Source organism: Calonectris borealis, chromosome 24, assembly GCF_964195595.1.
Source record: "Calonectris borealis chromosome 24, bCalBor7.hap1.2, whole genome shotgun sequence".
In the NCBI taxonomy this organism is placed as follows: domain Eukaryota; kingdom Metazoa; phylum Chordata; class Aves; order Procellariiformes; family Procellariidae; genus Calonectris; species Calonectris borealis.
In genome coordinates, this window is record NC_134335.1 from 2,750,687 (window position 1) to 2,777,240 (window position 26,554).

Below are 26,554 nucleotides of genomic sequence, written 5' to 3' on the forward strand. Positions count from 1 at the left end.
TCTTGTTTACACGAGAAACAATTTTGCAGGCACTAGAAATTAACGTGTGGGGCAGTAGCAAAGCCTGTGCTGGTCTTCACACTCCAGCACTGCAAAGCTAGGTCCCGTGCTAAATCTTATAACAACAAAAGTGGTCCCGGCTCCCAGGATACGGGTTTCCCAAAACCAAACGCGAGTTAGTCCCACGGGTGTCTGAAAGGGTTTCGCTCGCGAGTCAGCCCCAAACGGCCTGGGAACCTTTGTGAACCGGCGCCGCTTCCCGGCGGGCCCGCTCGGCCGCTGCACGCGCGCAGCCGGCTCCTGCGCGGTGATTGGTCGGCGGCCAGGCGGGGGCGGCTGCTATTGGGCGGGCGGGCGCGGTCCGTTGGGTTCCGGCGCCCCCCTGGCGGGACAGGGACGGGCGGAGGGTCAGTGGGGCGGTTTCCTGCGCCCTCCTTTGTCCGGCGCCCCGGGGTTCCGCCTGTCCCGCCCGCCGGTTCGGTGCCGCTAGGCCCAGCAGCCCGCCGCGGTGGCTCAGGCTCGGCTCAGGCCGCCGCTGCGGGAGCGCAGGGCCGCCCCTGCCCTCGCCGAGGCGTGCCGGACAGCTCCCGGGCCGGTTTCGGGCAGCGGGTGACCGCGACGGTGAGGGGAGCCCTCGGCGTCTCCGCCCTGCCCTTCAGGGCCGGTGGCCCTGGCCATGCCGCCCGTCAAGGCCAGCGGCAAGGAGTCCTTGGTGTTGCAGTGCGAGTGGGAGGTGTGCACCTACGTGGCCTCGAAGATGGAGGAGTTCTGCGAGCACGTGGCCCAGCATCTGCAGCAGCACCTTCCCGGGGAACACCGGGACGAGATGGACCCTCTCGGTAAGGAGCTAGCAGCCTCAGCCGCTGCGGCTCAGGAGCCCTCCCTCTTCTCTGAGATATTTCATTGTGAGAGAATTTTCCTCTCCCTGAGGAGAGCAGCGCTGCCTGTTGCAGGACTGGAATCTCATGAAAAAAGCCGTGGTGTTTCTCTGTCTGCAGAAACCTGAGCTTGGAGAGTTTCTATCAGACCATTATGGCCTGTATATTTCCTGTTTGTGTTGCAGAGGAATACACGTGTTTGTGGCAGGAATGCGGTTTCTGTTCCCCAGAGAGCTCAGCTGACCTCATTCGCCATGTCTATTTCCACTGCTACCACACCAAGCTGAAGCAGTGGGGACTACGGGCCCTGCAGAGCCAGTCAGATGTAAGCCATTGCCAGCTGGACTTCCAGAGCCGCAATATCATCCCTGAGATCCAGGAGAACTTTCTGTGTCTGTGGGAGTACTGTGAGGTGAGAACAGGGGACCCAGTTTTGCTTTCCTATGTTATCTGTGCCATGGCGGCCAAGTGCTGCTTTTGTCCTGCAGCTCACCTATATGCCTGCCTGTTGGCTGTGTTTGTGTGAAAGCGTCACACCTTTTGTGCTCTGGCTGAGGCCAGCTTCTGCTGGTCTTTTTACCCTGTTTTGTCTGTCCCTGCGCCCCAACAGAGATCATTTGATAATCCCGAGTGGTTCTATCGGCACGTGGAGGATCACAGCTTCTGTTCGGAGTACAAAGTGGCAGGGAAGGAGAACCATGTGGTCCTCTGTGGCTGGAAAGGTTAGTGGGTGCATGCAAAGCCTGTCTAGGAAGCTTTGCACAGGGCTGAATTGCGAACATTGTACAGGAGCACTCTTTGGCAGGGTTTCAAAGAGCCTCTTGAACTTCAAAAATACGTGTGCATGGTCCTAACAGTGAAATATTCCTGTAGAATTTCCTTCAGGGGATCCAGCTGAGTGCTTAATATTGAACTTTTCATTTATATTTAATTAGTAACCAGAAGAAAAGGCTCCACTGTAATTTTTTCAATAATTTCTCTCTCCTTTGTTTGTGCAATTGTCTTAGCTGCTTGCAGGCGGGGGGGCCATGCCAGTTGTACACTAGTGATCTCATCCTGCTGTGACCCTGCTCTATGGGCTTTTTGGAGCAGGAAGTTGATCCTTGCTAGTCAAAACAGAAGCAAGAAGCCTGCCATTCAGACAGGTTGTGGATGTGGCCCATGTGTGAAGGATCTTAATGGCATTCTGTTGTTTCTGTTTAGACTGCGATTGCACCTTCAAGGGGCGCTGCAAACTGCGGGAGCACTTACGCAGCCATACGCAGGAGAAGGTGGTGGCCTGTCCTACATGTGGGGGGATGTTCGCCAACAACACCAAGTTCTTTGACCACATCCGCCGTCAGACTGCGCTGGACCGTAAGCTCCTGCGGGCAGGGGAGGAGTGGGTTGTGAGCAGTCCTCTGGCTGGACCATTTGGTTTGCTAGAGCTGCCTGTTCTCTGCAAGCAAAGGGCACGGGTGTGCTTGGAAACAACCTGGCTTCTCTGATGACTGAGAACTAAGACACTGATGAGTCTCTGAGAAGTGTCGTCTTGCAGAGGCAGGAGGGTTGGACGCTGACAAGGCTGCACAGGGCTCACACTGCTGCAGCCAGAGCTGTTCCTCCTGTAGGGACCCAGAACTGAAGTCAAAGGCAGCAGCTGGGCAGTTGCAGCAGCACTGGGATTTGCTTGTTGAGTTCCCTTGTGCTGTGCTGGCGATGTGTGTGTGATGGTTGCTCCCCAGTTCCTGCACTGGCAGCACAAGGAGGTTGTGTGAAGGGGAGGCAGATTGGTCTTTGCAAGTGTGGGGTTTTTTTTGTTCTTTGGCTTTGTAGTCAGTGTCTGCTATCTCTGCCTGGAGAGAAGAGTTCCCAGCTCCACTGTAACTACTTCTTTTTCTTACTTGCTGCTCTTTGTGCTGTTCTCTCTGCTTTGATCTCTTTTCTCACCATCCCCTCCCCTTTCTTCCTGGCCCTGATGCTGCAGAGCAGAGGTTTCAGTGTTCTCACTGCTCCAAGAGGTTTGCCACAGAGAGGCTGCTCCGTGACCATATAAGGAACCATGGTGAGTAAAGGCCCCTTCTCCCAGCTGAGACTCTGAAGAGTGTGTGCTCTGCCCTGCTTTCTGGTAACGTTTTCCATCCATTCTTTCGCACAGTGAACCATTACAAGTGCCCTCTGTGTGACATGACCTGCCCGCTGCCCTCCTCCCTGCGCAATCACATTCGTTTTCGGCACAGTGAGGAGCGGCCATTCAAGTGTGACTACTGTGACTACAGGTGAGGACCAGGGCTTTCTATCTTCCCAGACTGGTGACGGAGAAGCACTCAGAGGCAGATGTGTGTGTGCGCTACACAGTGTTTAGCTTTATTCCCTTATCATTTCCTTTTAGCTGCAAGAATCTTATTGACTTGAGGAAACATCTGGACACGCACAGCAAAGAGCCAGCCTATCACTGCGAGTTTGAGGCTTGCAGCTTCACTGCACGTTCCCTCTGCTCCATCAAACTGCACTACCGGAAAGTCCATGAGGTGGGAAGGGAGCAGAGGGCTATTCTGCTGTATACTCTCTCCCAATGAGGCTGAGAACTAAGTGCAACATGCTGTACAGAAGCATGAGGGAAAAAGCTAAAGTCATGTGAAGTGCCCCAGGCTGACCAGGGCTGTAGGAATGTGAGGTCAGGTTGCATTCCTCTCTCACTGCTGCAATGATACGTCATGTCAGTCTTCTCAGAGAACCTGATTCCTCCTTCCGTGCATATGCGTGGGTACCAGGCCTTCTGATCAGGCTCATGGGGTATTCACATCCCTCTCTCTGCCCTTCAGGGTGACTCAGAGCCCCGGTACAAGTGCCATGTCTGTGACAAGTGCTTCACACGTGGAAACAACCTCACTGTCCACCTCAGGAAGAAACACCAGTTCAAATGGCCCTCGGGGCATCCTCGCTTCAGGTACTGGCCATCCTTAGCTCCTCACTACCTCCTCTCTAGTACAAGAGACAGCTGGAGCTGCATCCTGCATCTTGCTGAAGCAGAGATCTGGCAGTGCTTGGGCTCTGACATCTGCCTGTAATGTGCTCAAGACCCATTTCCCAGTGGCTGGGAGGCACTGCGCAGCAAGCATTCGGTGGGATCTGGCACAGCAACGGAGCAGTGCTGGGTGGCAGCTCCAGCAGTGGGTCAGAAATTAGGGGCAAGGGCAGCAGTGGTGCCATCACAGCTGCATCTGGTGGGACGCTTCTGAGCTTGGCAGTGCCCAGGTCCAGGTGTCCCACTCCAGAGAGAGCTGCTGCAGATCAGTCTCTTGATAGATGTCTCTGCTGCATCCTCTCTAGGAAACTCCAGAGCCTAAAAGCTGGGAGGGGAAGAGGATGGACTTCAAATGCTCCCAGTGAAACAGAGTGGTGGAAGGAGATGGGTTTGGGAGATGATAGAGGCCTGGCAGAAAGCTCGGAAGCTGCCACATGTGCTTTTAGGGATAGGGACCGAAGGATTTTTATTTTACTTGCCCAGTATCATCTATGTAGCACTGGGCACTGGAGCCTAGAATATAGTACCCTTTCCTTAGGTAGCAGCCTGAAGCAGCAGCCGTCTCTTGGGAAGGGGCTGCAGTGTGACTGGCTCCATCACCCCTGCCTATCTCTGCTCAGGTACAAGGAACATGAGGATGGCTACATGAGGCTGCAGCTGGTGCGTTACGAGAGCGTGGAGCTGACAGAACAGCTACTGAAGGACAGAGAGAAGCGGGGGGAGGCACTGGATGGCTCAACTGAGTGTGTGGTGCTGTCTGAGGGTGAGGGCAACCTGCAGGGCATCATTCTGGAGGCCCCAGCAGAGGCTCCCCCAGTGGAGAACAGTATTGCTGAGCTGCAGGTGGCCCCGCTGCGCCTGGCAGCTTGCTCTGCTGACAACCCTGAGCCAGCACGGCCGAGTGCCTTCCCAGGAGCAGCACTGTCATCGGAGCAAGAACCCGGCACCCTGGCCAACCCCATCATCCGTGTGGTGAACCGGACCAATGAGCGTGGGGAGAGTGAGACTGTGTATTATGTCATGGCCAGCACATCCTCAGAGGAGCAGGTGGCAGCACCCAGCGGGCTCACTATGGAGCTGGAGGAGAATGTCATGGACCGTCTGCAGAAGACAGCTGAGGAGCTGGGCATCCAGATCGTGTGAGGTGCTCACCTGCCTCTCTGCATGTGGAAAACTTGGGCCTCCGTGGGATGTGCCAGTGGGGGAGGCTGGGAAGTGCTTGGGGGAGAGGGCTGAGCTTGTCTTCACCTACGTGCAGCTGGCTAACTTCCCCCTCTGCTGCCCCAGCCTCACTGGCTGCCAGTTCTGGTCAGCATGGGGAGAGGGGAAGGACAGATTTCTCTCAGTTGTGGGTCAAGTGGTCTGAGCTGCAAAGAGCTGTCTGTCTCCTCCTTTTGGGGATTAGGGACTAGCAAACCTCTCCCACGCTTCCAGAAGGTTTGGCCTTAGCCTGACACAGGCCTTCCCATTTTGGTTACTCACCGTTGATGTTGTCTCTGCTGCTGTGCAGCTAAGTTGTCAGCCCTTGCTGAGCCTGGTCCTCAGCTAGGATCTCCCCAGGCAGGATGGTGTGCTGAGCAGACACTGCAGCTGAAGCCTCTTCTCTGGGGAGATGTGTGGCCCTTAGCAGGCCTGTTCTCCCCCATCCATACTTTGTTCTCCAGGGGATGGCATGCTCTACTTCTGCCTTCATCAGCAGTTCCCTGCACATCATCTTTCCTAGGTCATTCAGCTGGTGCTGTTGGTGGTGTTTGCACCACTGATCCCATTACACTGTACTGATCTTTGGGAGGAGAGGGCTGGAAGTGCTGTCCCTTGCAGGCTACCGCTACCCTGCAGCACTTGGGGATTGGAGCTTCTTACTGCTTTTGTCTTTCCCTGGGTTTCCTCCCCACATTGGGGTTTGGGCTCCTGGTTGGGCAAAGTGTACTTTGGCAAGACAAATAAAAGTCAGACTGCCAGGCCAACCAGTGTCTGGTGTCTGTTTCAGCCCCATCTTTGCCAGCTGTGGCATGTTGTGAGAGGGTGAGACTGAGTTGCCTAGAGCCTGCAGCATGGGAGTGGGCACTGAAGAGCTGCCACGATCTCTTGAAATGTCCTACGTGCTGTTGCTTGGTACAGCTGACGGCTGCCTTGGAGAGTGTGTTTTCCATGTCCCCAGAGGTAGCACTGGAAGGCCAGGTTTAGCTCTGGCACTCTTGTTCCCTGCTGTCCTGATGTGGGTTTGATTTTCGCTGCCTCCTTCAGGGCGTGAATGTCACCTGCCTGCAATGTCATTTTTTGAATATAGAGATTAGCCTGGGCTTGTGAGCAGAGCCAGCTTGCCCTTTGTCGAGTGATTTGGATGAGGACAGGGAAGCTGGTGTCCCTGGAGTGACTCTCGGGCCCTCATCACCCTGTGTGTGGAGGTGATGTGTCCAGACAGAGGTAGGGAGGTGCCCTGCTGATCTTCTGGGCTGGGGACTGATTTTTTCGCCTTGCTTCCTTTCTCAAGCAGTTCAGCAAAAGCTGTTGGAATTCCAGGTTAATGGAGGAAATCACTTATGCTAAACCCTTGGCCATCTGCTCACTTTCTAATTACAAACACTGTGGGTGTGAGCTGTGGCTCTGCCCTTGGGATGGGGTGATGAGAGCAGCTCCTTAGGCCTGTGCCCTGGGTGAGGGGCAGCATGCTCTGCAGTTGCCGTACACAGAGGCTGTGTGAGGAGCAGGGATGAAGTGGGCAGAGCTGCCTGCTGCAGGCTGTGTGGGAAGGTTTCCTGGGGCTGGATCCATGTGTGAAGGGCAACGTGCACACCTGCGCCCCAAAACTGCTCTTTCCAGGGGCGTGCACACAGAGTGCCTCCCGTGGGCCAGTGAAACGCAGCTGGGGCCATGCGCTGGGCACCTTGCGCTTGGGGTGAGGCAGAGTGGGAGGCAGCTGGCTGTCCCAGCAGCCCTGACAGCATGCACTGCAGGAGGATGCTGCTAGCTCTGGGGAGAGTATCCCTGGGCTACCAGCATGCCATGTGGCCAGGCCTTGCCCAGCCTTCTACACCCCTGCCTGGCCCTTGCTCCCTGGTACTTGGCAGAGCTGGGCCGAGGATACCTTCGAGAGAAGGGCCTCCTGCCAGGTTTGCATTCGCAGCACTTTAGCTTGGCCCTCTTTCCAACACACAGGCCTTGGGGCTCTGCTGCCAAAGCCACAGCTGCGCCTGCATTATCTTGGACCACAGTGCTCCCGCACTACAGGAGTGCTAGGTGTTGGGAGTGGAGGCGAGACTTTGGTGGCTGGGAGGAGTTGTCCCTTTAAACACTGGGTCCAGGGAAGGTAATCTGCCAGAGATTATCTGCTGGGGAGAGGATTGGCATTAAAGGGAATGTCTCCTCCCTTCCCCCATGTCCTACAGCATCCCCTGTCCTGTGTGTATGGAAACCAAGTTCACTTTCTCCTGGGCAAGCAGAGAGAGGGCCTTTGATTTGAGGGGCAAGGGGAGGAGGGCAGAGTGTGCGCTATGGGACTGGGCCTCCTCTTCCTTGCCGTGCTGGCCATGCTGGTCTCCTGCGAGGACCCAGAAGGTAACAGGGTGTTTGGGGGAAGAGGGGCTTACAGGGTGCCCCAGAGCTGCTGGCACCTGGCTGGACTGGTCTTCCCCAGCAGGGAGCAAGACCTTTGTCACATCCCTGTGCCGAGGCTTGGCACAGGGGAAGCGGGAGCTGGCTTGCAGAAGAGCTGGGGGCCGCAAGTGGATGCATTCCTCACCACAGCAGGGGTTGGGGGGTGGGATGAGGTGAGCCTTCACGGGGCTTGTACCACCTCCCTGCAGGTCTCTGAGGGCTGGGGAGCTGGCGGGAAGGGTGGTCCTTGGCCCCCTGCTCCAGCCCTGCTCTGCCTTGCTCTCTGCGGCACCAGGAGACCTGGATACTTACTGGTCTGGCACAGCGCCCATCTGCTTGGGGGGCTGCAAGGGGAAGCACAAGGAACTGAAGAGGAGCCAGTGCGGGAATGGTAGCTGCTGCTGGCTGGGCTACAAGTCCTTCTGCCGAGGTACAGCCAGAGGGGGGAGACGGGGGGGGCGGGGGGGCCTGGGGATGGCTGCAGGGCTTGGCTCAGCCAGCCTGGGAAGGGCAGGTTTTGTGACACACACACACGTCTGTGGAGTTTCTCCAGCAGCCAAGTCCTTGGGCCACAAAGGGACACAGCCTGGGGCACCTGCAGAGCCTGCCCAGCACCCCGGTCCTTGCCCAGGACCTGCAACTTTGTCCGGGTGCATCTCCTGGGCTGCTGTTCTGCCGAGCAGGCTGCACAGGGTGCTAGCCCCGTGCTGCCCACGGGAACCTCCCTGTCCCCAGTAAACTGCGGGCGACCCGAAGCGGACTTCAACTCGGTGGTGTACGGCAACGACTGGTGGGTTGGCTCGGTGGTGCGGTACAGCTGCCGGCCTGGGTTCCTGCTGCTGGGGGACCCAGCCAGCGCCTGCCAGTCCGACGGCCACTGGACCCCCAAGCCCACCTGCCTCCGTGAGTACTGCTGGGTGTCACGCTGAGCCCAAGGGGGTACTCTGCCTGCATGGGGTGCAGGCATGACTGTGATCCCTCTTTTCCCCCAGCCTGCTGCAGGAGGGCTGTAGGGCTGGTGGGCACCTTGTGACGTGCTCTGGCTCTGCTTTTGCAGGGATCTGCCTGCGAGGTCGGATTGAGATCAGTGAGCGGGACATTACCGGGAGGTGCTCCTCATCCTGCGGCACCCAGGCCCACCTGGGAGCCTTTCTCAACCATGGCTGCATCAAGATCTCAGCCTGTGTCACCAAGCACTCGGGCTGGGCCCGCTGGTTCCTGCGCTGTGACATCTGTGAGTGTGACTGCCACGTTCCGTGCGGTGAGTTCCAGTAGCGGCTGCTCACTACTGATAAGGGCCTGTCTCACTGTTTCGTGGGAAGGGTTGGTATTGAGAGCTGGGGGCTGCCAAAGAGCTCAAAATCTGCTGCTCTTGCTCTATTTACAGCTTCCTCTGGGTAGAGCTGGGCCATCCAGGGCTGTGGCCGCTGGCCCCACGCCAAGGGAGGCTTCCACCCTGGATGTCTGCTTCCCTTCACCACATGTCTCCATCGCTGCACTCCTTCCATAAGCTCCGTCCATCCCAAGGCTGTCACCTGCGAGGAGAGGACACATTCTGGACTTGCTCTCTCACCGGGCTGCCTTCCTGCCTGGCCCCATCCCGTGACTCTCCAGCAGCAGGGGATGCTCTGTGAGCAGCAGGTGCATGTGTTTCCTGCAGCTGGGCTTGGGGATGTTGGTGTCTCGGCCTCCGTTTGCCCAGCTGCTTCCTAGAGGAGGCTCATATCCCCTTTTAGAGGGGAGGTGGCATGTGTGCCTGTGCCTGTTGCAGAAGTATCCCATCTGTGCTGCAGGTTGTGATTCCTCCCTCCCAGGTATTTCCTGCACATGGGCCCTGGGCTGAGAGGTAGATCTGCCCTATGTGCTTACTGCAGCCATCAGGCAGACCTGCCCGCTATCCCCATGCCACCAGCAGAACTTGCAGGGCAGAGCTTGGAGGGCAGAGCAGCCTGGCCAGGGTTGCAGCACTCATTGCTGAGGAATCAAGTGTTACAGTGGAACAAACTGCCCTACAATCTCCCTGGGGGCATTGGGGCCAGGACAGCTAACTGTGTGGGGGAGGGTCTCAGTTTCCAGGTACAAAGTCTTTCCCATGGCCTGATCCACACACTGGCTACAGGGCATGCTCCTTCCAGGGTCTACAGTCTTGCCCTGAGAGTCCCTTTCCCCAGGGACTTCTCTCCCAGCTGCTTGGGGCCATAAAGAGACATGGTAGCCAATGCCCTGCAGCCAAGATGAGTAAGGAGATATAAGGGGGCTACCCTGAGCACAGCAGGGCCCTCTCTGATCCTGTAGCTGGAGAAAAAGACCGGGGGTGTGGGCCCACAATGACTCCTTCCAGGCACTTGAGCAGGGAGCTGGGGCTGTGAGCTCTCACTGCCTACCATGGGGCCCATTAGCCTGTGCACAGCTGCTATTAATGTGGCCCTTGGCAGGAGCAGCCATCATGGGCACTGCTGTAACCCTGTGCTATGCCACCTCTGTTCTCAGGAGTGGGTTTCTGACCAGGCTCCCTTCCCTAAACTCTTTGTTCTCCCCACTGGCCCTTCACTTCTCACTAGGGCAATCCTCAGTGGGTTGCAACCCTGCTGACGCTTGTACCTGGCTCCAGCCGGGAACAGCCTTGTGCTCCTTGGGGACCGCCCTGGCTCCCTCTGAAGCAGGAATGGAAAAGCCAGAATTTTTATTCCCCCAGGGAAGGAGAAGGTGGTCTGGAGCACGTGTGATGGGATTGCCAGGGGAGCTGGAGGACCAGCAGCAGGTAATTAAAAATACATTTACAGGAAATCACACAGGTTTTCCAGTTATGCAAAGAGATTCTGCTGCCTGCTTTGTCCCAGGAACCTTGGACATACATGACAGAGCCAGGACAGGCTCCCTCTGTCACTGATACTGTCCTGGACATGCAAGCCACCATAGGGACACAGCTATGGTCAAGGCCACTGTAGGAAGGTCCTAGCTGGGGACCAGATGGATGCTGAATGTGCCCATGGCACTGGCTACCAAGCCCTTCTGGGCACTGGACTCCCATGCCTGCTGGCCTTCAACCTTGAAACAACTCCACAGGAGGATGCTGCAGCAGCTGCTGGTTGCTGTATGGCCACCAGCTTGGTCTCAGGAGCTCCTGGCCCAGCCTCGAGCAGTTGAGAAGGAAGGGACTTTAGCATCAAGGGGTTTTACTCCCAGACCCTGCTAGTGCTCAGCTGCAGGGAAGCAGGGCTGTTTCATGCTGTGCAGAGGGGGCCTGGGCTGAGACCTGCTAATGGTGAGTGCCCTGGGGATGGGACTCAGTGTGCTGAAAGCAGAGCAAACTGGATGGGTCTGGTGTGCCTTTTGCTCCATGAGGAGATGACTTAAGACCTCCATATGGAGCTGGCTCCATGACCACCTCCTTGTGCCCTCCCCCTGCCCAGCCTGTAGGCTGCCCTGCCCCACAGTCTCTCCTCTGGCTGTATCCTGCTCCGTCAAGGAGCCAAATCACTTCCCTAAGCTCTGTCCCAGCCCAAGGCTGGACAGAGGGAGGGAAAAGCTTTCCTTGGCTCAAGAGATGTTTTTTTAATTAATACTCTTGTTAGTGCCACTCATTTCCATATGTCTTTCATGTTTAAGTGCTGTGGTGGGTGAGAGGTGTGAGTAACAGCGAGGATGGAGCCAGGCGTGGCGCTGCGGCGGGTGGAGGTACGCGGGGCTGGCAGGTCCCCCATGATGAGCTGTGGAGAGGAGTGTGCGCTGGGCGCAAAGCCCTGAAGGGGGGGGCACCCTCCTATCAAGGCCCTTTGCAGCCAGCTGTAACCCCACCAGCCCTGGCTCTTGATGCCTGGTGTGGGCTTCCCAGGCAGTCCTTCGCATTGCAGCCCAAGTTTCACCTAGGTTGTGCCCCCATTGGGGTGGCTGCGCGGTCGTGTGGCCCCTGCCCCAGGTCAGTGCAGGGGCCCAGTGCGGGGCCCAGGAGCACCCCAGGCAGGAGCGCACTAAGGGGGTGGTGGGCCCCGGGGGTTTTGGGCTGAGGTGTCAACGCAGGGAGCTGCGGTGGGCTCTGCCCCATATGTGAACAGCAGCAGGCAGTGGGGAGGGGTGCTGGGGGGCTGCGGAGACAGGGGTGACAAACCCCAGGCTTGAGCGCTGGGGATGCTCGGGGCCTTCTGGCTTGCGGGGAGAGGAAATAGGGCCTGTCCCTTTAAGAGGATTTTTCGCTGCCTGCCTGGGCAGCCCAACCTGCCGCCCCGACAGGCAGCAGCAGCAGGGACAAAGCTGGCGGAGAGGGGCACCGCTGGGCATCTGGGCCCGGGGGGCTGCTAGCTACTGCTGGGCTGGGGGCGGAGAGCCCCCCGCCCGCCCTGCCCGCCCAGCCCAGCCCAGCCCAGCCCGCTGCCCAGCCCAGCCCGCTGCCCTGCCCAGCCCAGCCCGGCGGAGGGATGGGGAGGAGACCCCGGCTGGGGACCCGCGGGGGCAGCGAGCAGCCTGGGTCCCGGCGCTGAGGACCGGCTGGCGGCCGCCGAGCAGCTTCCTCCCCGGCCAGGGCGCCCGGCGCCGTCCCCCAGTCCCCGCCGCGGGCATCGCCCCTTTGTCTGCGGAGGAGGGAGACGCGGAGGGCGCTGCGGAGGAGGCACGGCCGGCGCGGGGCGCAGAGCGGCGGTGGGGCACAGCCGCTGCCGGCGGGGAGAGGAGCTGCCGCGCCCGCAGCCTGCCAGGTAAGCCTGCGAGAGCCCCATCCCCTGCCCGGGGCGGGGGCCGGGCGGGCTGCGGGGGCGGTGGGGGGCTGGGGGCGGCTGGGGATGGAGGGGCAGGCGGGCAGCCGGGATGAGGGAAGAACGTCCTTCCCCACCCCTCGCCTCGGGGATGGGCTAAGCCGTGGAGAGCGGCTTGCGGGATTTAGCGCTCCTTGTAACGCCCAGCCGAAGGAGGCAAGGAGAGCCCGAGGGCGCTTTGTGCCTGGAGCCCCCCCGAGTCCCCCGTTCCCGCTGGCCCGCACCCTGGGGCTGCCTGCCGCGGCGGAGCCGCTGTGCCAAGCGTGTCCCGGACCTGGCGGCTGCTGAGAGGGGGATCTGAGTGCTGGGATCCCGCAGCCCGCGTTCCCACCTCTTCTTCCCCAGGGCTGAGCCTGGCTTTCTTCCAGCCCTGAAAGGGATCTGTCTGCAACGGGGAGAGGGCTGGGAGGATCTCGGTGCAGCTCCTCGCGGAGCCGGCTTCCCCTTTCAGGGGATTGCGTGTGTGCATTGCAGCTGTAGCAAGGCGCTGCCTGCAGCCTGCGCCTCAGCAAAATGTAGGTTAGCAAAGCATTAGGACTCTAGCCTTGGAGGCGAGATGGGTGCTGGGCCTAGCCTGCTCAGGCTCCTTTTGCTGGTGCCGTGGGGATCCCCAACCCACTCCCACTCTGTGGTGCTGCAGTGGGACCTGGGGTTAGCACACTCCCCACCCTGCTTGGCTCAACATCCCCCCCAGCACCGCAGAGTCCTGAAGCCAAGCGGGGACGCAGGGACCTTGGCCGAGCTGCATGGGGAGGACTGCAGGCAGAAGACGCTGCCCAGCAGGAGAGAGTTTGGGCAGGTGTGTACATTAGCATCATGCAATGGTCCCATTTAAGTACTGGCCTGGTCTCTGAGGCTGTGCTGGTAAGAGCCAGGAAGGTGAAATGAGCCAAGGGAGGCAGAGAAGGACTGGCACTAGCAGGGTCCCCTCCCTGTTCTATTAAGTCTGTCCCATGGGGACCCCAGGAACCAGCTGAGGGTCTAATCTAGCCAGCACTGCTCTGCCCCAGGAGCCTGAGTGAGGCATGGTATGCTTTGTCCGAGGAACTGGCTGGACCAATCTGCTTGCTTGGCATCCCATACCTAAGTCCCCCGAGCCCTGGCCAGGCCAGACAGGGGTAATTCCTGGTGAGCCCTTAGGGACATCTAGGCACAGCTGGGTGTCCCCCATGAGGGCAGAACATCAGCTCTCCCACCTCCCATCCTGCGCCCACCATGGTGGACAGGAGCAGGGCAGGGAGCCCAGCAGCAGTGGGGCTGGGGGAACTGAACAGCCTGCCAGGTCTGCTGCCAAAGCTGGACCCAGCAGCAAGAGGTGCATGAATTATTGACTATGGAGCTGATCAGCTGCTCCTTGCCGTGAGCCCCTTGGTGCCGGCTCAGCTGTCCTGGCCAGGTCTATCCTTCCATCCTGCTGTGGGTGCCACACCATAGCTGGGCAGTGTATCACAGGGCAGAGGCAGGTAATGAGGCCTGGAGCCAGCAGGAAAGGGTGTGAAAGGACTTGCTGTGGGCTAGTCTCCGGCGCCTGCAGTCCCTGGCCCTGAGAGAGGGGCCCATTGTGAGTTGATCCCTGTGTGTTTCCTACAGAGCGGCAGGATGGCAGAGAAGGGTATGGATCCCGCGTGTGTCTCTATTGCCCTGGAGGACACGGTGTGCCATGCCAGCCCCCCAGATGCCCCACTCCTCACCACCCATTTGAAGAAGGTAGAGAACCACATCACAGAGGCCCAGAGGTTTTCCCACCTCCCGAAGCGCTCGGCTGTCAATATTGAGTTCATTGACCTGTCCTACTCTGTCCGTGAAGGCTCCTGGTGGAGGAAGAGAGGTAGGAGCTGCCAGCTGGGGAAGAGCAGGGGAGGGGACTTGCAGGCTATTGCACCCCTCTCCTGTTCTGTATTTCTTGATCTCACCCAAGTCCCCAGCATCTCCATCTGTGCTGGATTCATCGCTTCTCTGCCAATTCCTGCTCCAGGCAGCCTCTGCAAGCACAGAGTGCTTCAGCTCTCTGCCTGCTGGCAGGAGGTTGCCTCAGTGCGTGGCAGCAGGGCTGCACACAGGGAGCCACAGCAGGAGATGCTGGAGCCACTTGCCCTGCGCTCACCCTGCTGTCCCCTGCAGCAGTGGGTGGTCAGGCTGTCTGGCCCCGTGGTCTGCCTGAGTGCCAGGTGCTGTGGCTGGCTGTCCTTGCTGGGCGCCCATGGGTGGAGGGCAGGCTCGTGTCCCGCAGCAGTTGCTGCGTGCCTCTGCTGTGCAATGCCAAAGGAAAGCAGATCGCATTCCAAGGGAGCCTCTGGCCAGGGCTGTCTGGGGGAGATGGGGCAGTTTTCCTAGTTCAGGGGCAGCCAGGATGGATTAGTTTCCCCAGCACTGTGGTTTGGAGTATGATGGCTGTGTGTGACGTGCTGATAGCAGGAGACCCCAAGGGGTGCCCCAATGCAGAGCCTGGCAAGGAGAATATGTGTGATTTGCAGATTTCCTCTGCAGTGGCTCCCTGTGCAGTTGAGGCCATGGTCCCCTTTCCTGTGTGCGACTCTGGCCGAGAGCTCACGGAGGGGAGAGGGGAGGCAGATGGCGGCTGGTGGGTGGTAGTCTGCTTTAATTAGCTTTCTCAGTTAATGGGATGCCAATCAGGCAGCCCCATGAGATGGAGGGGAAGCTGATCTGCAGAAGCTAAAGGCAGGCAGGGATGAGCAGGGGCCTGGGGTGAGCAGACCGAGGGTACAGGGCTGCTCAGTGGGGTACCCTGCCAGCCAGGAGCACCAGAGGAGGCCTCTGACCCTGTCCCCAGCCAGGTTCTGCAGCTAGGGAAACTGAGGCACTGAAAGACAGTGGGACCGGCCCTGACAATCCCCAGGATGACGTCTTCCTGTCTGTCTGGGATGCTGAGGAGGCATCCCAGGAGGAGCCATGGTACAACCATGGGTTCCCCAGGGCAGAGTGTGCTGTAGCACCTAGGAGTCCTGGGGACCAGCTGCTTACCAGTGGGCCAGTGCCGTGCAGGGAGGGAGCGGGAAAGGCTCGGGCAGCTGGACCGGAGAGGAGCATGCCAAGGGGTGCTGGGATCCCGGGGTGGCCGTGGAAGGGACTCTCCTCTCCCCCAGTCCAGGGGCAGGTGGAGGAGCTGGTGGGGAGCTCCTGGTGCCTTTGACTGCAACCCCCAGGATCCAGCCGGGCCACCCTGCTCTGCTGAAGCAGGAGGTTACTGGCAGTCAATGAACGCAAGTAACCGCTGCGCAAGCTGCAGTGGCGCCGACGTGAGCAGCATGCGTGGTGCCAGAGCTGTGTGCGTGGTGCCGGAATGCGCCGGGGGGACTGCTGGGCATGCTCGCTCTGCTGTTGTCATGCACAGCCCCCTACCCTCCCCCCTCCCAGCCCTCGCTGCCCCTCTGCCAGCAGGGCCTGCTCCTGGATGCAGGGCACCTGACTCTGAGGGGTGCAGAGGAGGAACCGGGAGCTTGCAGTGCCGGACCCCCTGTCCTGGGGACGGACAAGCCAGAGGGGCTGTCCCCGTAATGTGTTACTAGGACCGTGAGCTGGTCTGGCCCGGAGGCTTGCCCCAGCCAGTGGGCAGGGGATGGACGTGTTGCCTTCGCCCAACACCAGTTGCCACCACAAGGCACATGTGGGGCATATTTCTAGCAGGGAGATGCTCAGACCTGGTCTATGGTTCAGCACGGTTCTAGCATCCTGTATACCATTGCTTTCCTGCCAGGGCTGTGTTTTGGGGGCAGCTCCTGAGAGCCTGAGGCTGTACCTGTTCCCTGCTCCCCACACATTGTGTTCCTTCTGCCAGAAAATGCTAATCAGCTGCGTTTAAAGCAGAGATAATTCCAGGTCTGATTAGCAGTGGCTGCTGTCAGGTATCACAGCATGAATGCCAATGAAGGCAACAGCCGGATATCCAACGGGCTTGGGGACTCTGCCTGCCCCATGCTACCCTGCTTCTTGCTGCCCCTCTTCACTGGCCCTAGGGACTGGGATCTGACAACATGCCCAGGACCAATGTCACAGCCTGGTGATCTTCCTCAACAGCTAGGTGTCCTGACCCAGGGATTTCCATGATCTTTGCCGTGATCCAGGGCATGTGCCTTTTCGGCACTGGAAATCGGTGGGGCCAGCCAAGGACCAGGGTTAGGTCCATTTCCATTCTGGAAATGACAGCTGCTGTGGCTATAGCCCTGGTGATGCTGATAGAGACAGTCTCCAGGCACATGCAGCCCCTGGCACTATGCATGGAGGTCCTGAGGTCGCCCAGGTGCTGGGATGGCATCGTGGTCCCTATAGCACTGCTGCTCTTGAAAGCCAAACCCATGCTGCTCTTCCTCCAGGATACAAGACTCTCCTCAAATGCCTGTCAGGGAAGTTCTGCCAACGGGAGCTCATTGGGATCATGGGGCCCTCGGGTGCCGGGAAGTCCACCCTCATGAACATCCTGGCTGGCTACAGGTGAGGCTGGGGAGAAGCCAGCGGGTCTGGGGATGCAGGGCTGGGGTCCTGTGCTACATCCCCCCACGCCTCTTTCCTGCAGAGAGACCGGCATGAAGGGCCAGATCCTGGTGAATGGCCGGCTACGGGACCTGCGTACCTTCCGCAAGATGTCCTGCTACATCATGCAGGATGACATGCTCCTGCCACACCTCACCGTCCTGGAGGCTATGATGGTGAGCGATGCAGGAGCCAGGCAGCCTGCTGGGCTCTGTAGGGCATCTTGTGGACTGTGTCCTGGGGCACTGATCCCACACTGATATCAGGCATTTCCAAGGGCTCTGAGAACAAAATCCTGCTGTTCTTGCTTTCTTCATCCTGAGCCACTGCTCCCAGCCCTCGGCCGGGCAGGGGCAGCGCCACGGTGCAGCCAGTTCTCTTCCCTACACCTGACAGTGTGTCTCCCTGCCCATCCTCTCCCTGCAGGTCTCTGCTAACCTGAAGCTGAGTGAGAAGCAGGAGGTAAAGAAGGAGCTGGTAAGTGCAAAGGAAGGTGGGCTCAGGCCCCCTTATCTCTCCCCAAGACAGGGACAGTAGGGAAGGGTGGGCCCTGAGGGGACCAAAGGATGCCGAGGGGGCTCCCAGTGATGGAGGTCTGAAGGGAGGTGTCAGGGATGGGGTGAGGGTCCATGGGAGCCCATGGTGAATGAGGCTATCTCACAGGTGAACGAGATCCTGACAGCCCTGGGGCTGCTGGAGTGCTCCTACACCCGCACCATCTCGCTGTCGGGGGGCCAGCGCAAGCGCCTGGCCATCGCCCTGGAGCTGGTGAACAACCCTCCGGTCATGTTCTTCGATGAGCCTACGAGGTGAGGCTGCAGGGGCCAGGGCTCCCTGGCACTGCTTGCCCAGTTGGGCTTCCCCTGCTGGGGGACACCGGGGTGGCCGGCACCCTCTGGAGCACAGCAGGCCCGCGAGACCTGAGGGTGGGATGTGACTGTGCCCACCAGAGCTCGAAGAGGGAGGTCTGGGGCATGGAAGGGCTGGGGCTGCAAAGGGATGCTCTTCTCCATCGACCTGTGAGGAGGGTGCCCGCAAGGGGAGGCAAGTGGGGGCATCTTCAGGATGTGCTTCCCCCCCTCTCAACCCTCCCCTTCTCTCTCTGCTGTCTCTTTCTTCTCCACCCCATCCTGCGTGGCCACAGCGGTCTGGACAGTGCATCCTGCTTCCAGGTGGTTTCCCTGATGCGATCCCTGGCTCAGGGTGGGCGCACCATCATCTGCACCATCCACCAGCCCAGCGCCAAGCTCTTTGAGATGTTCGACAAGGTTTGGGCTGGGCTAGGACACAGGACTCTTCAGGGGTGCAGGGTCCCTCTGGCCCCAAGACCCAGGAGAGAGGCCATGGGAGGGGTGGGCTGCAGGCATTTGATCTGGGGCTTGTATGGCACACAGCCCTGATGACTGGGGTCTGGCAAGGGTGCCCTGTGTCACCCTAGGACATGGGAGGTGGGTAGGAGCAGGCGACAGCGCTCTTGGCTGCTCTGCGCCTGCCATATCCTGGCTTTTTCTTGCAGCTGTACATCCTGAGCCAGGGCCAGTGCATCTTCAAAGGCATCGTGACCAACCTCATCCCCTACCTGAAGGGTCTTGGCCTCCACTGCCCCACATACCACAACCCTGCTGACTTCAGTGAGTGCCCCTGCCCCAGCTGGGGCTGTGGTGAGGAGCAGAGGGTGGAAAGGTCCAGACCCAGTGCCCAAGCGCTAGGGGCTGCCCAGCATTCCCCCGGGTTGCCCAGGGAGCAGGGCCGCCCATGCCCTTCCCATTAGGTGCTGGCTGGGCAGTGCTGCCGTGTGGTGCAGCATCGTGGGGTGGAGGTTGTGCTGGGCTCCCATCGCCCTGCCCCACGGGGTCATGGTCTGGGCAGGCTGAGCCAAGTGGTGGCGAGGGCTGGCGCAGCGCCTCTCAGGGGTCCTGTCCTCCTCCACAGTTATTGAGGTGGCCTCAGGAGAGTACGGGGACCTCAACCCTGTCCTGTTCCGCGCCGTCCAGAATGGCATGTGCACCATGGCCGAGAAGAAGAGCAGCCCTGACAAGGCAGATCCATCATGCCCGGCACACTGTGTGACGGTGAGTGGGGATGAGAAGAGCCTGCTGCGGTGATGGGGAGTGGCAGGTAAAAGGGTGCCCACCCAGGGGACACCTCAGTCCCCCCTGTCCCACAGTGCATGGATATCCTGTGATGCTTAGAGCCCCTTGGACATGTTGGGGAGCGTGGAGGTGTTCAGGCAGCCTCCGCTTGTCTTGAGCAACAGCTCTGTGCTTGCAGCTGCAGTGCCTGTTCTCACCAGGGGTGCTCACAAGGGGCACCCTGAGAGCATTTGGGTGCCGTCTTAGTAGGGAGCCTGTGCTGTGAACTTGACCCATGTCCCTGGTCTTGCAGGACGTGGACCACATCGAGAGCCACACATTTGCCACCAGCACTTCAACCCAGTTCTGCATCCTCTTCAAGAGAACCTTTATCTGCATCCTAAGGGACACGGTGAGGGCAGGGGAGGCTGGGCCAGGGCTGAGGAGATGGGGCCTGTTTGTTACTGGGGGCAGGCAGAGACAGAAGTTGAATGGGGGATGGAGCGAGGCTCACCCTTGAGGAGCAGGCCGGCCGTCCTCTGCTCCCCTGAGATGCTCATGGGACGTGGCCCTGCCTCACTGAGCCCCTGTACCCTCTCTACCTGCAGGTGCTGACCCACCTGCGGTTCATGTCCCACATCTGCATTGGGGTGCTGATTGGGCTGCTCTACCTGCACATTGGCAACGACGCGGGCAAAGTCTTCAACAACACTGGCTTTCTCTTCTTCTCCATGCTCTTCCTCATGTTTGCCGCGCTGATGCCCACCATCCTCACCTGTAAGGAGCTCCTTCTCCCCAACACCCATTCACTGCTCCCAACCCTGGGGGCAGAGGGGGGTGCTCCAGCTGTGTGGGAGTGTGTCTGCTGGGTGGTGTATGGTGGAGCCAGATGAATTGGACAAAAGAAGGGAAATAAGAGAGGAGAGGAAAACACTCAAACAAAGAAGAGGGGGAAAACTGTTTGGGTATATTGCAGGTTTGCCTTTTATTTAATGTTTGGCTATAATGTACTTACTGGCTCAAAGCAGAATGCTGGAATTTTTTTTTGTTAAGAAAATGTCTGTAAAGCTGCATTTTCAGCTGTTTCACCTCTCTTTCACTTCCTCAAGAAGTTTGCCTAAAAACCCCCAGCCAAGCTGACTCTTCCATGCAGAAAGTTCCCACATCGGTCACTGACTTTTTTCCCTGGTGAAGATTTGAGCACCTGCTTGTCGCGCAGGCAGAAGGCTGCCTGGTGCTCTGTGCTGGGGCACCATCAGATCTGCCTGCACCAGGGCAGGTGGGAGTGGGACCTGGAGCAGCCCAGGCCAGGGCACTGCTGGCTGCTAACTCCTTGTTTCCATGCAGTCCCCCAGGAGATGTCAGTATTCCTGCGAGAGCACTTGAACTACTGGTACAGCCTGAAAGCCTATTATCTGGCAAAGACCATGGCAGATGTGCCCTTCCAGGTGAGCTTTCGGCTGGACTAAAGCGTGGCCCCAGTGCTGATGTGTCTTCCTTGGCACAGCCAATTGCCCGGCTACCCCAATACCCCAGGCTGGCCTTTGAGGTGTCCCTGTGGCACTTGATCCCCCAGGGAGGGTCTGTGGGGTGAGGATGGCCATGGGTCCAGCAGAGCGGTCTCTTTGCTTGCCCCTCTCCAGGTGATCTGCCCCATTGCATACTGCAGCATCGTGTACTGGATGACGGGCCAGCCACCTGAAGCCACGCGCTTCCTCCTCTTCTCTGCCCTGGCCACTGCCACGGCCCTGGTGGCCCAGTCCCTCGGGCTTCTCATCGGAGCTGCTTCCACTTCCCTACAGGTCAGATGGGGCCCTGGCTTTGCATGTTATGTGGAGACGGGGGGAGAGTTGCAGGGGGTCCCATGACAAGGAGGGGTGGAGGGAAGTGTTGCCCATAGGCGGGCATGTGAGCGCCACAGGCGGTACGCCCAGGGACAGGGACAGAGACATGACACCCAGTGGTCTCTGCTCCCCAGGTGGCCACCTTTGTGGGACCCGTCACGGCCATCCCTGTCCTGCTCTTCTCGGGCTTCTTTGTCAGCTTCAAGACCATCCCCACCTACCTGCAGTGGAGTTCCTACGTCTCCTATGTCAGGTGGGACCCCGCGCTCTGGCCCCGAGCTCCCTGCCCTGGGCTCCCATGGGCTGGGGAGAGAATGGCGCTGACTGGGGCACACAGTGACTCTCGTGGTGTGCTCTGCCTTAGGTATGGCTTCGAGGGCGTAATTCTCACCATCTATGCCATGGAGCGCGAGGACCTGGAGTGCCTCGAGGACTTCTGCCCTTTCCAAAAACCCGTCAAGATCCTGCAGGAGCTGGATGTGGAGGAGGCCAAGCTCTACCTGGACTTCCTCATCCTCGGTATCTTTTTCGTCATCCTGCGGCTCCTGGCTTACCTGGTCCTCAGGTACAAAGTCAAGTCAGAGAGATAAAGGGGCCGCAGGGCACTGGTGCTGTTCCCGGGCCTGGCCTGCTGTGAGAGACAGTTCTGCAGGTGGACACAGTGCTCCTAGCAGGTCACGGACCACGGCGGAAGTGTTGGTAGGTGCCAGCCAGGCCTTGCTCAGTCGAGAAGGGTTTTGAGACATCTCGGAACTGTTTTAACCTTTCCATACACTCTTCATTGCAAAAGTTTTGTACAGCCCTGGCATGTGCCACCCTCTCCCCCAGGACTGCCGAACCCCATGGAGCTTGGATCCCCTTTTGTTGCCCCTGCCCAGCCCTGCCCTTCTCAGCCAAACACATTGGGACACCGGAGACTCCTACAGAGGCGGCTGTCTGCTGAGCAAGGCCGAGAGGAGCTGGCTGCTCCAGGCAGGAGGGGAGCGGCGCCCTGGGGCTGCCTGATCCTGAGGCTGAAGCTGGGAAGAGACATCTGCAGAGCATGGATCGGTAGCACAGCACAGAGACCCATTGCTTGCCCTGGCCAGCAGCATGTGTGTCAGTGCTAAGGAGAGCCCAAAGATGCAATAGGCCAAGTTGCACAAGGCTTTAGTGTTTCCTGTTGTCATAGCCACAGAAATTGCTGCATCCCCTTTTTCTTTCTGCATAAATCCCCCCTCTTTTTTTGTTTTTTTTTTTTCTTTTTTTATAAACCCCGCTGCTTCTCAGTCTGCATGGAGGGGAGAGGGAGCCAGCAGGCAGGGAAAGAGTTAGGACTCTGTCTCAGACTTCTGCTCGGATGCCATCCTCAGAGATGGGATCTTCAAACCTGGAGGTGTGGCAGGATCTGTGGGAATGGGACAGTATTCTCAGACCTTAGGGAGTCTCACATTCAGACCCTGTTGTCTTTGGGGTCTGAGCCAAAAGGGTAAAATCAACCAATATGGAGAGAAGTGACTGTTCCCTTCAAGTGCCGCATGGAGTGGGGAGGATTTTGGTTCCTATACCCTGCCAGTGCCAGGTGGCTGAAAAGCAGGGCTGGGCTCAGCCATGCCATCGTGGAGCCTCTACTGCAGGAGAAGAACTGGTCCTGAGCCCTTCCCTTGCACCGTCTCACTCCTCACTCCTCTTCCCCTGGCACAACTGTGACTGTCTCAGCAGAAGAGGGAGGACAGGCCTTGCTCAGCACCATCCATGCAAAGAGTGGATGCCAGCCCCAGGGATGCCCGGCCTCATCACAGTGCAAACCTCCCAGGGTAACACTGTGCAGAAGGGGGTCGCAGCAGTGCCAGAACTGGAAAGCAGGTGAGATCTTGGAGTGGTTTGTTTGCATTGGGCAACCCTGACACTGGGAAGGGCTTTGCGCTTTGTGACTGGTATCAGGAAAAGGTCCCTTTGGGCAAGTGTCTCTGGTGGCTCCTCCAAAATCACCTGCCTCTCCACACCCCTTGCCAGAGGGAAGGCATTTCGGCACCTTTCTGGCTCTCCAAAGGAACAGACCTGAGACCAGAGCTGGTGGGGCACCTGCACATGCTGCTGTGCTGGGAGCACAGCATGCTGCTTAGCCACATAGCACAGGCCTGTCTCTGTGGGTGTGCTGGCACTAGTGTCGCGGGGCTGCACTAGTCACCTGCGCGCATGGGAACCCGCTGCTTTTTAGTGAGCACGGACATGGGGAAGGCAGCTCTGCCCCATCCTGGCATGCTGGGCCCTGGTTCAAGTGCAGTCTGTGAGATGCTGCTGCTGGCACGCTCTGAGCAGCAGGGGACTGCAGGGCAAATGCCAGATTTCAGCAAAATCCTTGAGACTGTTCTTTGCTTTTACTGGCTCATGTTGGGACTGCTCCACCCAGCAGGGTCTGGCTGGCCTGCAGGTGGATGGCAGACGTGTGGCAGCACTGATGCTGGGCACTCAGCAAGGTCGGGTTTCCCCTGCCTGGACAGCATTGCTGCAGGGAGTTTGTAGCCATGGGGCTCTCCTGCCCAGAGAGTCTGGAAGCAGGACATGCCCTGATGTCCTTTCCATGCTGAGCATTGGGGTTTTTCCCAGGGGCTCTTGTCTGATTTATCGCTGTCACTCAGAAAATTCCCCTCCACTCCTGGATCCTCCTTCACTGCCAGCCCTATGCCATGCCCTGCAATGGAGCCATGCCAGCTTGGGGGGCTGCAGTCTCCTGGGCACGATGCTGCAACTGCAGCTGCAGGGGCACAGTTGAATAGGGAATGGTCCCCACATCTGCTCTGTCACCAGGTGGATGGATGGGCAGGGAGCCAGGGGGATGGTGGAGCTATAGGCTGTCACCTGTCTCCATCTCACCGCCTGTGGGGCTGATGGGACCAGTGCCCCACTTCTGTCCTGCTCCTGGGCTGTGGCTAGTTAAGCCTTCCCAGCGCGGGGTGTGCACTGCTGGGCTGAGGGTTTTCCCCTTGAATAGATACCAAGTTGGCAGGAGGTGCCAGTGGTGCAGCTTTGCACAGCTCCTGCCTCCTGCCCGCTCCCTGGCAGTAGGGGCTCTCATAGTGGGTCCTGCTTCCTGCACACTGGAGGCACTGCTGTCCCCAGCGCTGTGTCCTGCTTCTGTCTGTACCCAACACATGGTACCTCCTGGGTACCGTGCCATGGCAGCCGGTGCCACCGCCAGTCCCAGAAGGACCAGGACAAGACGGACTAGCGATGGCCCATATGTGGAGCAGAGGGAGCTACCAGCAGGCACCCATGACTGCCACTGCCCATGTCCCCCATGCACAGGGATGCTGCAACAGAAGCCTTCACTGGCCAGCCTCTGCTTGCAGAGAAACCCCATGGGACAGGCTGCCCGAGCTCGGTGTGGCCGGAGGGAGACTGCCAGGGCAGGTAGCTTCACAGGTGGCTGCTCAGACCAGCCTGTCCAGGACGGGGCAGTTGGCAGCACCCCCAGGATCTCCAGGACAGTTCAGCACAGCCCGGGCGTTCTGCGCCGGTGAGTGTGCGGGTTGCAGAGTCCCGGCTGACCAGGTACATGGCCATTGCGGGGCAGAGGGCCGGGGTGAGCTCTGGAGATAGAGGATGGCTGTGTCCCCAAGCTGGACAAGGGCACTGAGGAGTGGGGGTTATGGGGCAGGCGCCCCTCATCCCCAGGGCCAGGGCAGCGGGAGGTCTGAGGTGCCCCAGAGAAGGGCACCAGCACTCCCAGTGGAGCCGGCAAGTGGATGTGTTGGTATGAAAGGGCCGTGATGAGTGAGGGATCTGGGCACCCCATGGCACAGAGGGCCTGGGTCTGGCAGGCCCTGCCCCAGGCAAAGGCACCCTTGGTTGTGCCCAAGGGCAAACAGTGCCCAAGAAGTGAACTGAGCCGAGGTGGCAGAACGGGGCCATCCATTGCCCCTTCTCTCTCAGCAAGGACAATCCCAGAGATGGTGGAAGGCACAGAGAAATGCAAAGGGACTGAGCACGTTTGCACTGAGCCCCACAGGCTGGCACGGCTGGGCTGAGCACTTGGGGTTTATTGCCCCTCCGCTGCTCAGGTGGCCCCCTACCCTGTAGGAGCAGGGCAAGAGGGGTTGTCTCTGCCCTGGCACAGCAGAGGGATGGGGTGCAGCTGCCCTGCTCTGGGGATCCCTTAGTGGAGCAAGGCGGGGCCGCTCCAGCCCGCTGGCTAGCAGGCAGCTCTCTGGGATGGTCTCTTCAGGGCAAGATAGGCATCGAGCTGGGCTATGGCAGGACGACTTGGCAATAACACTGGTCATTTTGTGGTGTGGGGCCAGGGGTGCCCAGGCTGGGTCTTGCCTGTCCTGAGTGGGTGGGGAGCACCCACCTGCTGGGCTGGCACACAGCAGCGAGGATACACTTTATCAGAGCAGGTGAGCGGGACCATGGGTGCTTCTGGCTACAGGAATCACACCACTGTCTGGATAATCATGAGGAGTGTGACGGAGGGGAGAGCAGGCTTCTTCCCCCACACCTCCTCTCCCCTCCTGCCCCCTACCTTCCCTTGCAATGCACTTTGAATGCATGAGGCTGTGGTTCAGGCTGTGGCTCCAGCTCCCTGTGAGCACCAGTTGAACCTCAACCCATCTAAAACTGCTTCAGCCCCTTAGCCTGGCTCCTTCAGCCCACAGGCACAGTTGTATCAGGTACTGCCTCTCACCCATGCGTGCTGTGAATGCAGGTAGGCAAGCAGGGGTATGGTGTCTCACCTCCACGCATGTCCAGGCCACCTTTATCACACGTACAAGAAGAGCAAATGAATCATCACCTGGCTGGTGCTAGGGTTTGCTGCAGGGGAGACTGGGCTAGCGCAGGGAGGGGATGGGGCTTCTCCCGGGGTTTCACCCCTCTCTCAAATCAGGCAATAAAACAGTGTTTCATTCTCACTGTGTGTGGACACCATTTGTCCTGTCCCTCTGCTATGGGAGCTCCTGGTGCCACGGGCAGCCTGCAGCTGCCTGGGATATCTTCGTGTGTCCCTGCCACGCTGGACCCTGTGGTTTTCCAACCTTCACCTTGTCCACATGTGCAGAGGAGGTTGCACAGTGGGCTGCACATGTGATACAGGCCAGGGGTGGATTGTGCAGAGAAGGTGCAACAGTTGAAACCCGTGCTCCCACATGACCAGAGGTGACCTGCTTTTTTCCTGGGACCGTTTGCCAAAATAAAATGCAGATAACGGCTCAAAAGCCAAGGGAGTCTGCTTGCACAGCTGTAGCTCTGCTGTGGTAGCTGCGTGTGGCTTTTGTTTTCCTGGGTCCTTCTGCCTTGCTGGGGGGAGGCTATGAAGCGGGGCCAGGGCATCGCTGCCCACAGCTGCCGCCTGGCAGGAACCAGGCAGGACAGAGGTGAGCCCCTGGGCTCTGGGGGGAGTGTGGGGCTGCTGGCAGGACCCTGCTGGCTCTCCGGGCTGTGCCGCACACACAGGTAAGTGCCCCGCAGGGACAGGGTGCCCAGGTCACAGCTTGTTGCTGGTGCTCACCAGTGTCCGGAGGGCCCCAGGAGCTGTTGAGCAGGTGGAGATGTTGCGGCTTATTTCAGTCTTTCTGAGATGCCAGCTGTACTTGTTGGATTTCACACATCAATAAAACTTATATTTATAGTGTACTGCCTGGATGCCTCCCCTCCCTGAGTGGCCATGCATGCAAGGGAAGATGTGTGTGCCTGGGTACACCAACAGGCGTCCCTGCATCGGGTTGTGGAGGTGGGTGCTGGGGGGGCAACACGCGGGTGGGTGGCTGCACACATTGCTGGGGACAGGTGCCGAGTGTCTGCAAAGGCGTGCAGGGATGTGCATGTCCGTGTGGGCTCTGTGCAGGACTCGGGTGTGAGCGTGGCCTCTGGGGTTACCTGGCTGTGAACCCTCGGCCCTAGCACCCCTGGCTCGGCACTGCCTGTGTCTGGCTGGAGTGGA

The 26,554-nt window shown here is 59.2% G+C and overlaps 2 protein-coding genes across 4 annotated transcripts; both read left to right on the top strand.

The window, feature by feature from the left end:
- The first annotated feature begins 526 nt into the window (after nt 1-526).
- HINFP (histone H4 transcription factor) lies at nt 527-5,852 on the top strand. The gene is made up of 9 exons (XM_075172929.1): nt 527-839; nt 1,064-1,290; nt 1,489-1,600; nt 2,082-2,234; nt 2,845-2,922; nt 3,016-3,136; nt 3,250-3,388; nt 3,683-3,807; nt 4,506-5,852. The coding sequence occupies exons 1-9, from the start codon at nt 677-679 to the stop codon at nt 5,026-5,028; spliced, it is 1,641 nt and encodes a 546-aa protein (XP_075029030.1). The 5' UTR covers nt 527-676; the 3' UTR covers nt 5,029-5,852.
- A 91-nt stretch (nt 5,853-5,943) lies between these two features.
- On the top strand, nt 5,944-26,236 carry ABCG4 (ATP binding cassette subfamily G member 4). Of its 3 annotated transcripts, XM_075172926.1 has the most exons (20): nt 5,944-7,443; nt 7,692-7,912; nt 8,036-8,385; nt 8,540-8,743; nt 8,870-9,123; nt 10,178-10,243; nt 13,821-14,058; nt 16,562-16,679; nt 16,762-16,894; nt 17,145-17,195; nt 17,382-17,527; nt 17,863-17,986; nt 18,235-18,349; nt 18,651-18,790; nt 19,104-19,202; nt 19,399-19,567; nt 20,138-20,238; nt 20,434-20,592; nt 20,769-20,887; nt 20,999-26,236. In XM_075172926.1, the coding sequence occupies exons 5-20, from the start codon at nt 9,106-9,108 to the stop codon at nt 21,222-21,224; spliced, it is 2,022 nt and encodes a 673-aa protein (XP_075029027.1). In that variant the 5' UTR covers nt 5,944-7,443; nt 7,692-7,912; nt 8,036-8,385; nt 8,540-8,743; nt 8,870-9,105; the 3' UTR covers nt 21,225-26,236. The 3 variants fall into 3 exon arrangements, with proteins under 3 accessions (XP_075029027.1, XP_075029026.1, XP_075029028.1); XM_075172925.1 differs by lacking the exons at nt 5,944-7,443; nt 7,692-7,912; nt 8,036-8,385; nt 8,540-8,743; nt 8,870-9,123 and having other exon boundaries at nt 9,167-10,243; XM_075172927.1 differs by lacking the exons at nt 5,944-7,443; nt 7,692-7,912; nt 8,036-8,385; ... (1 more) ...; nt 8,870-9,123; nt 10,178-10,243 and adding an exon at nt 12,102-12,173.
- Nucleotides 26,237-26,554: the final 318 nt, after the last annotated feature.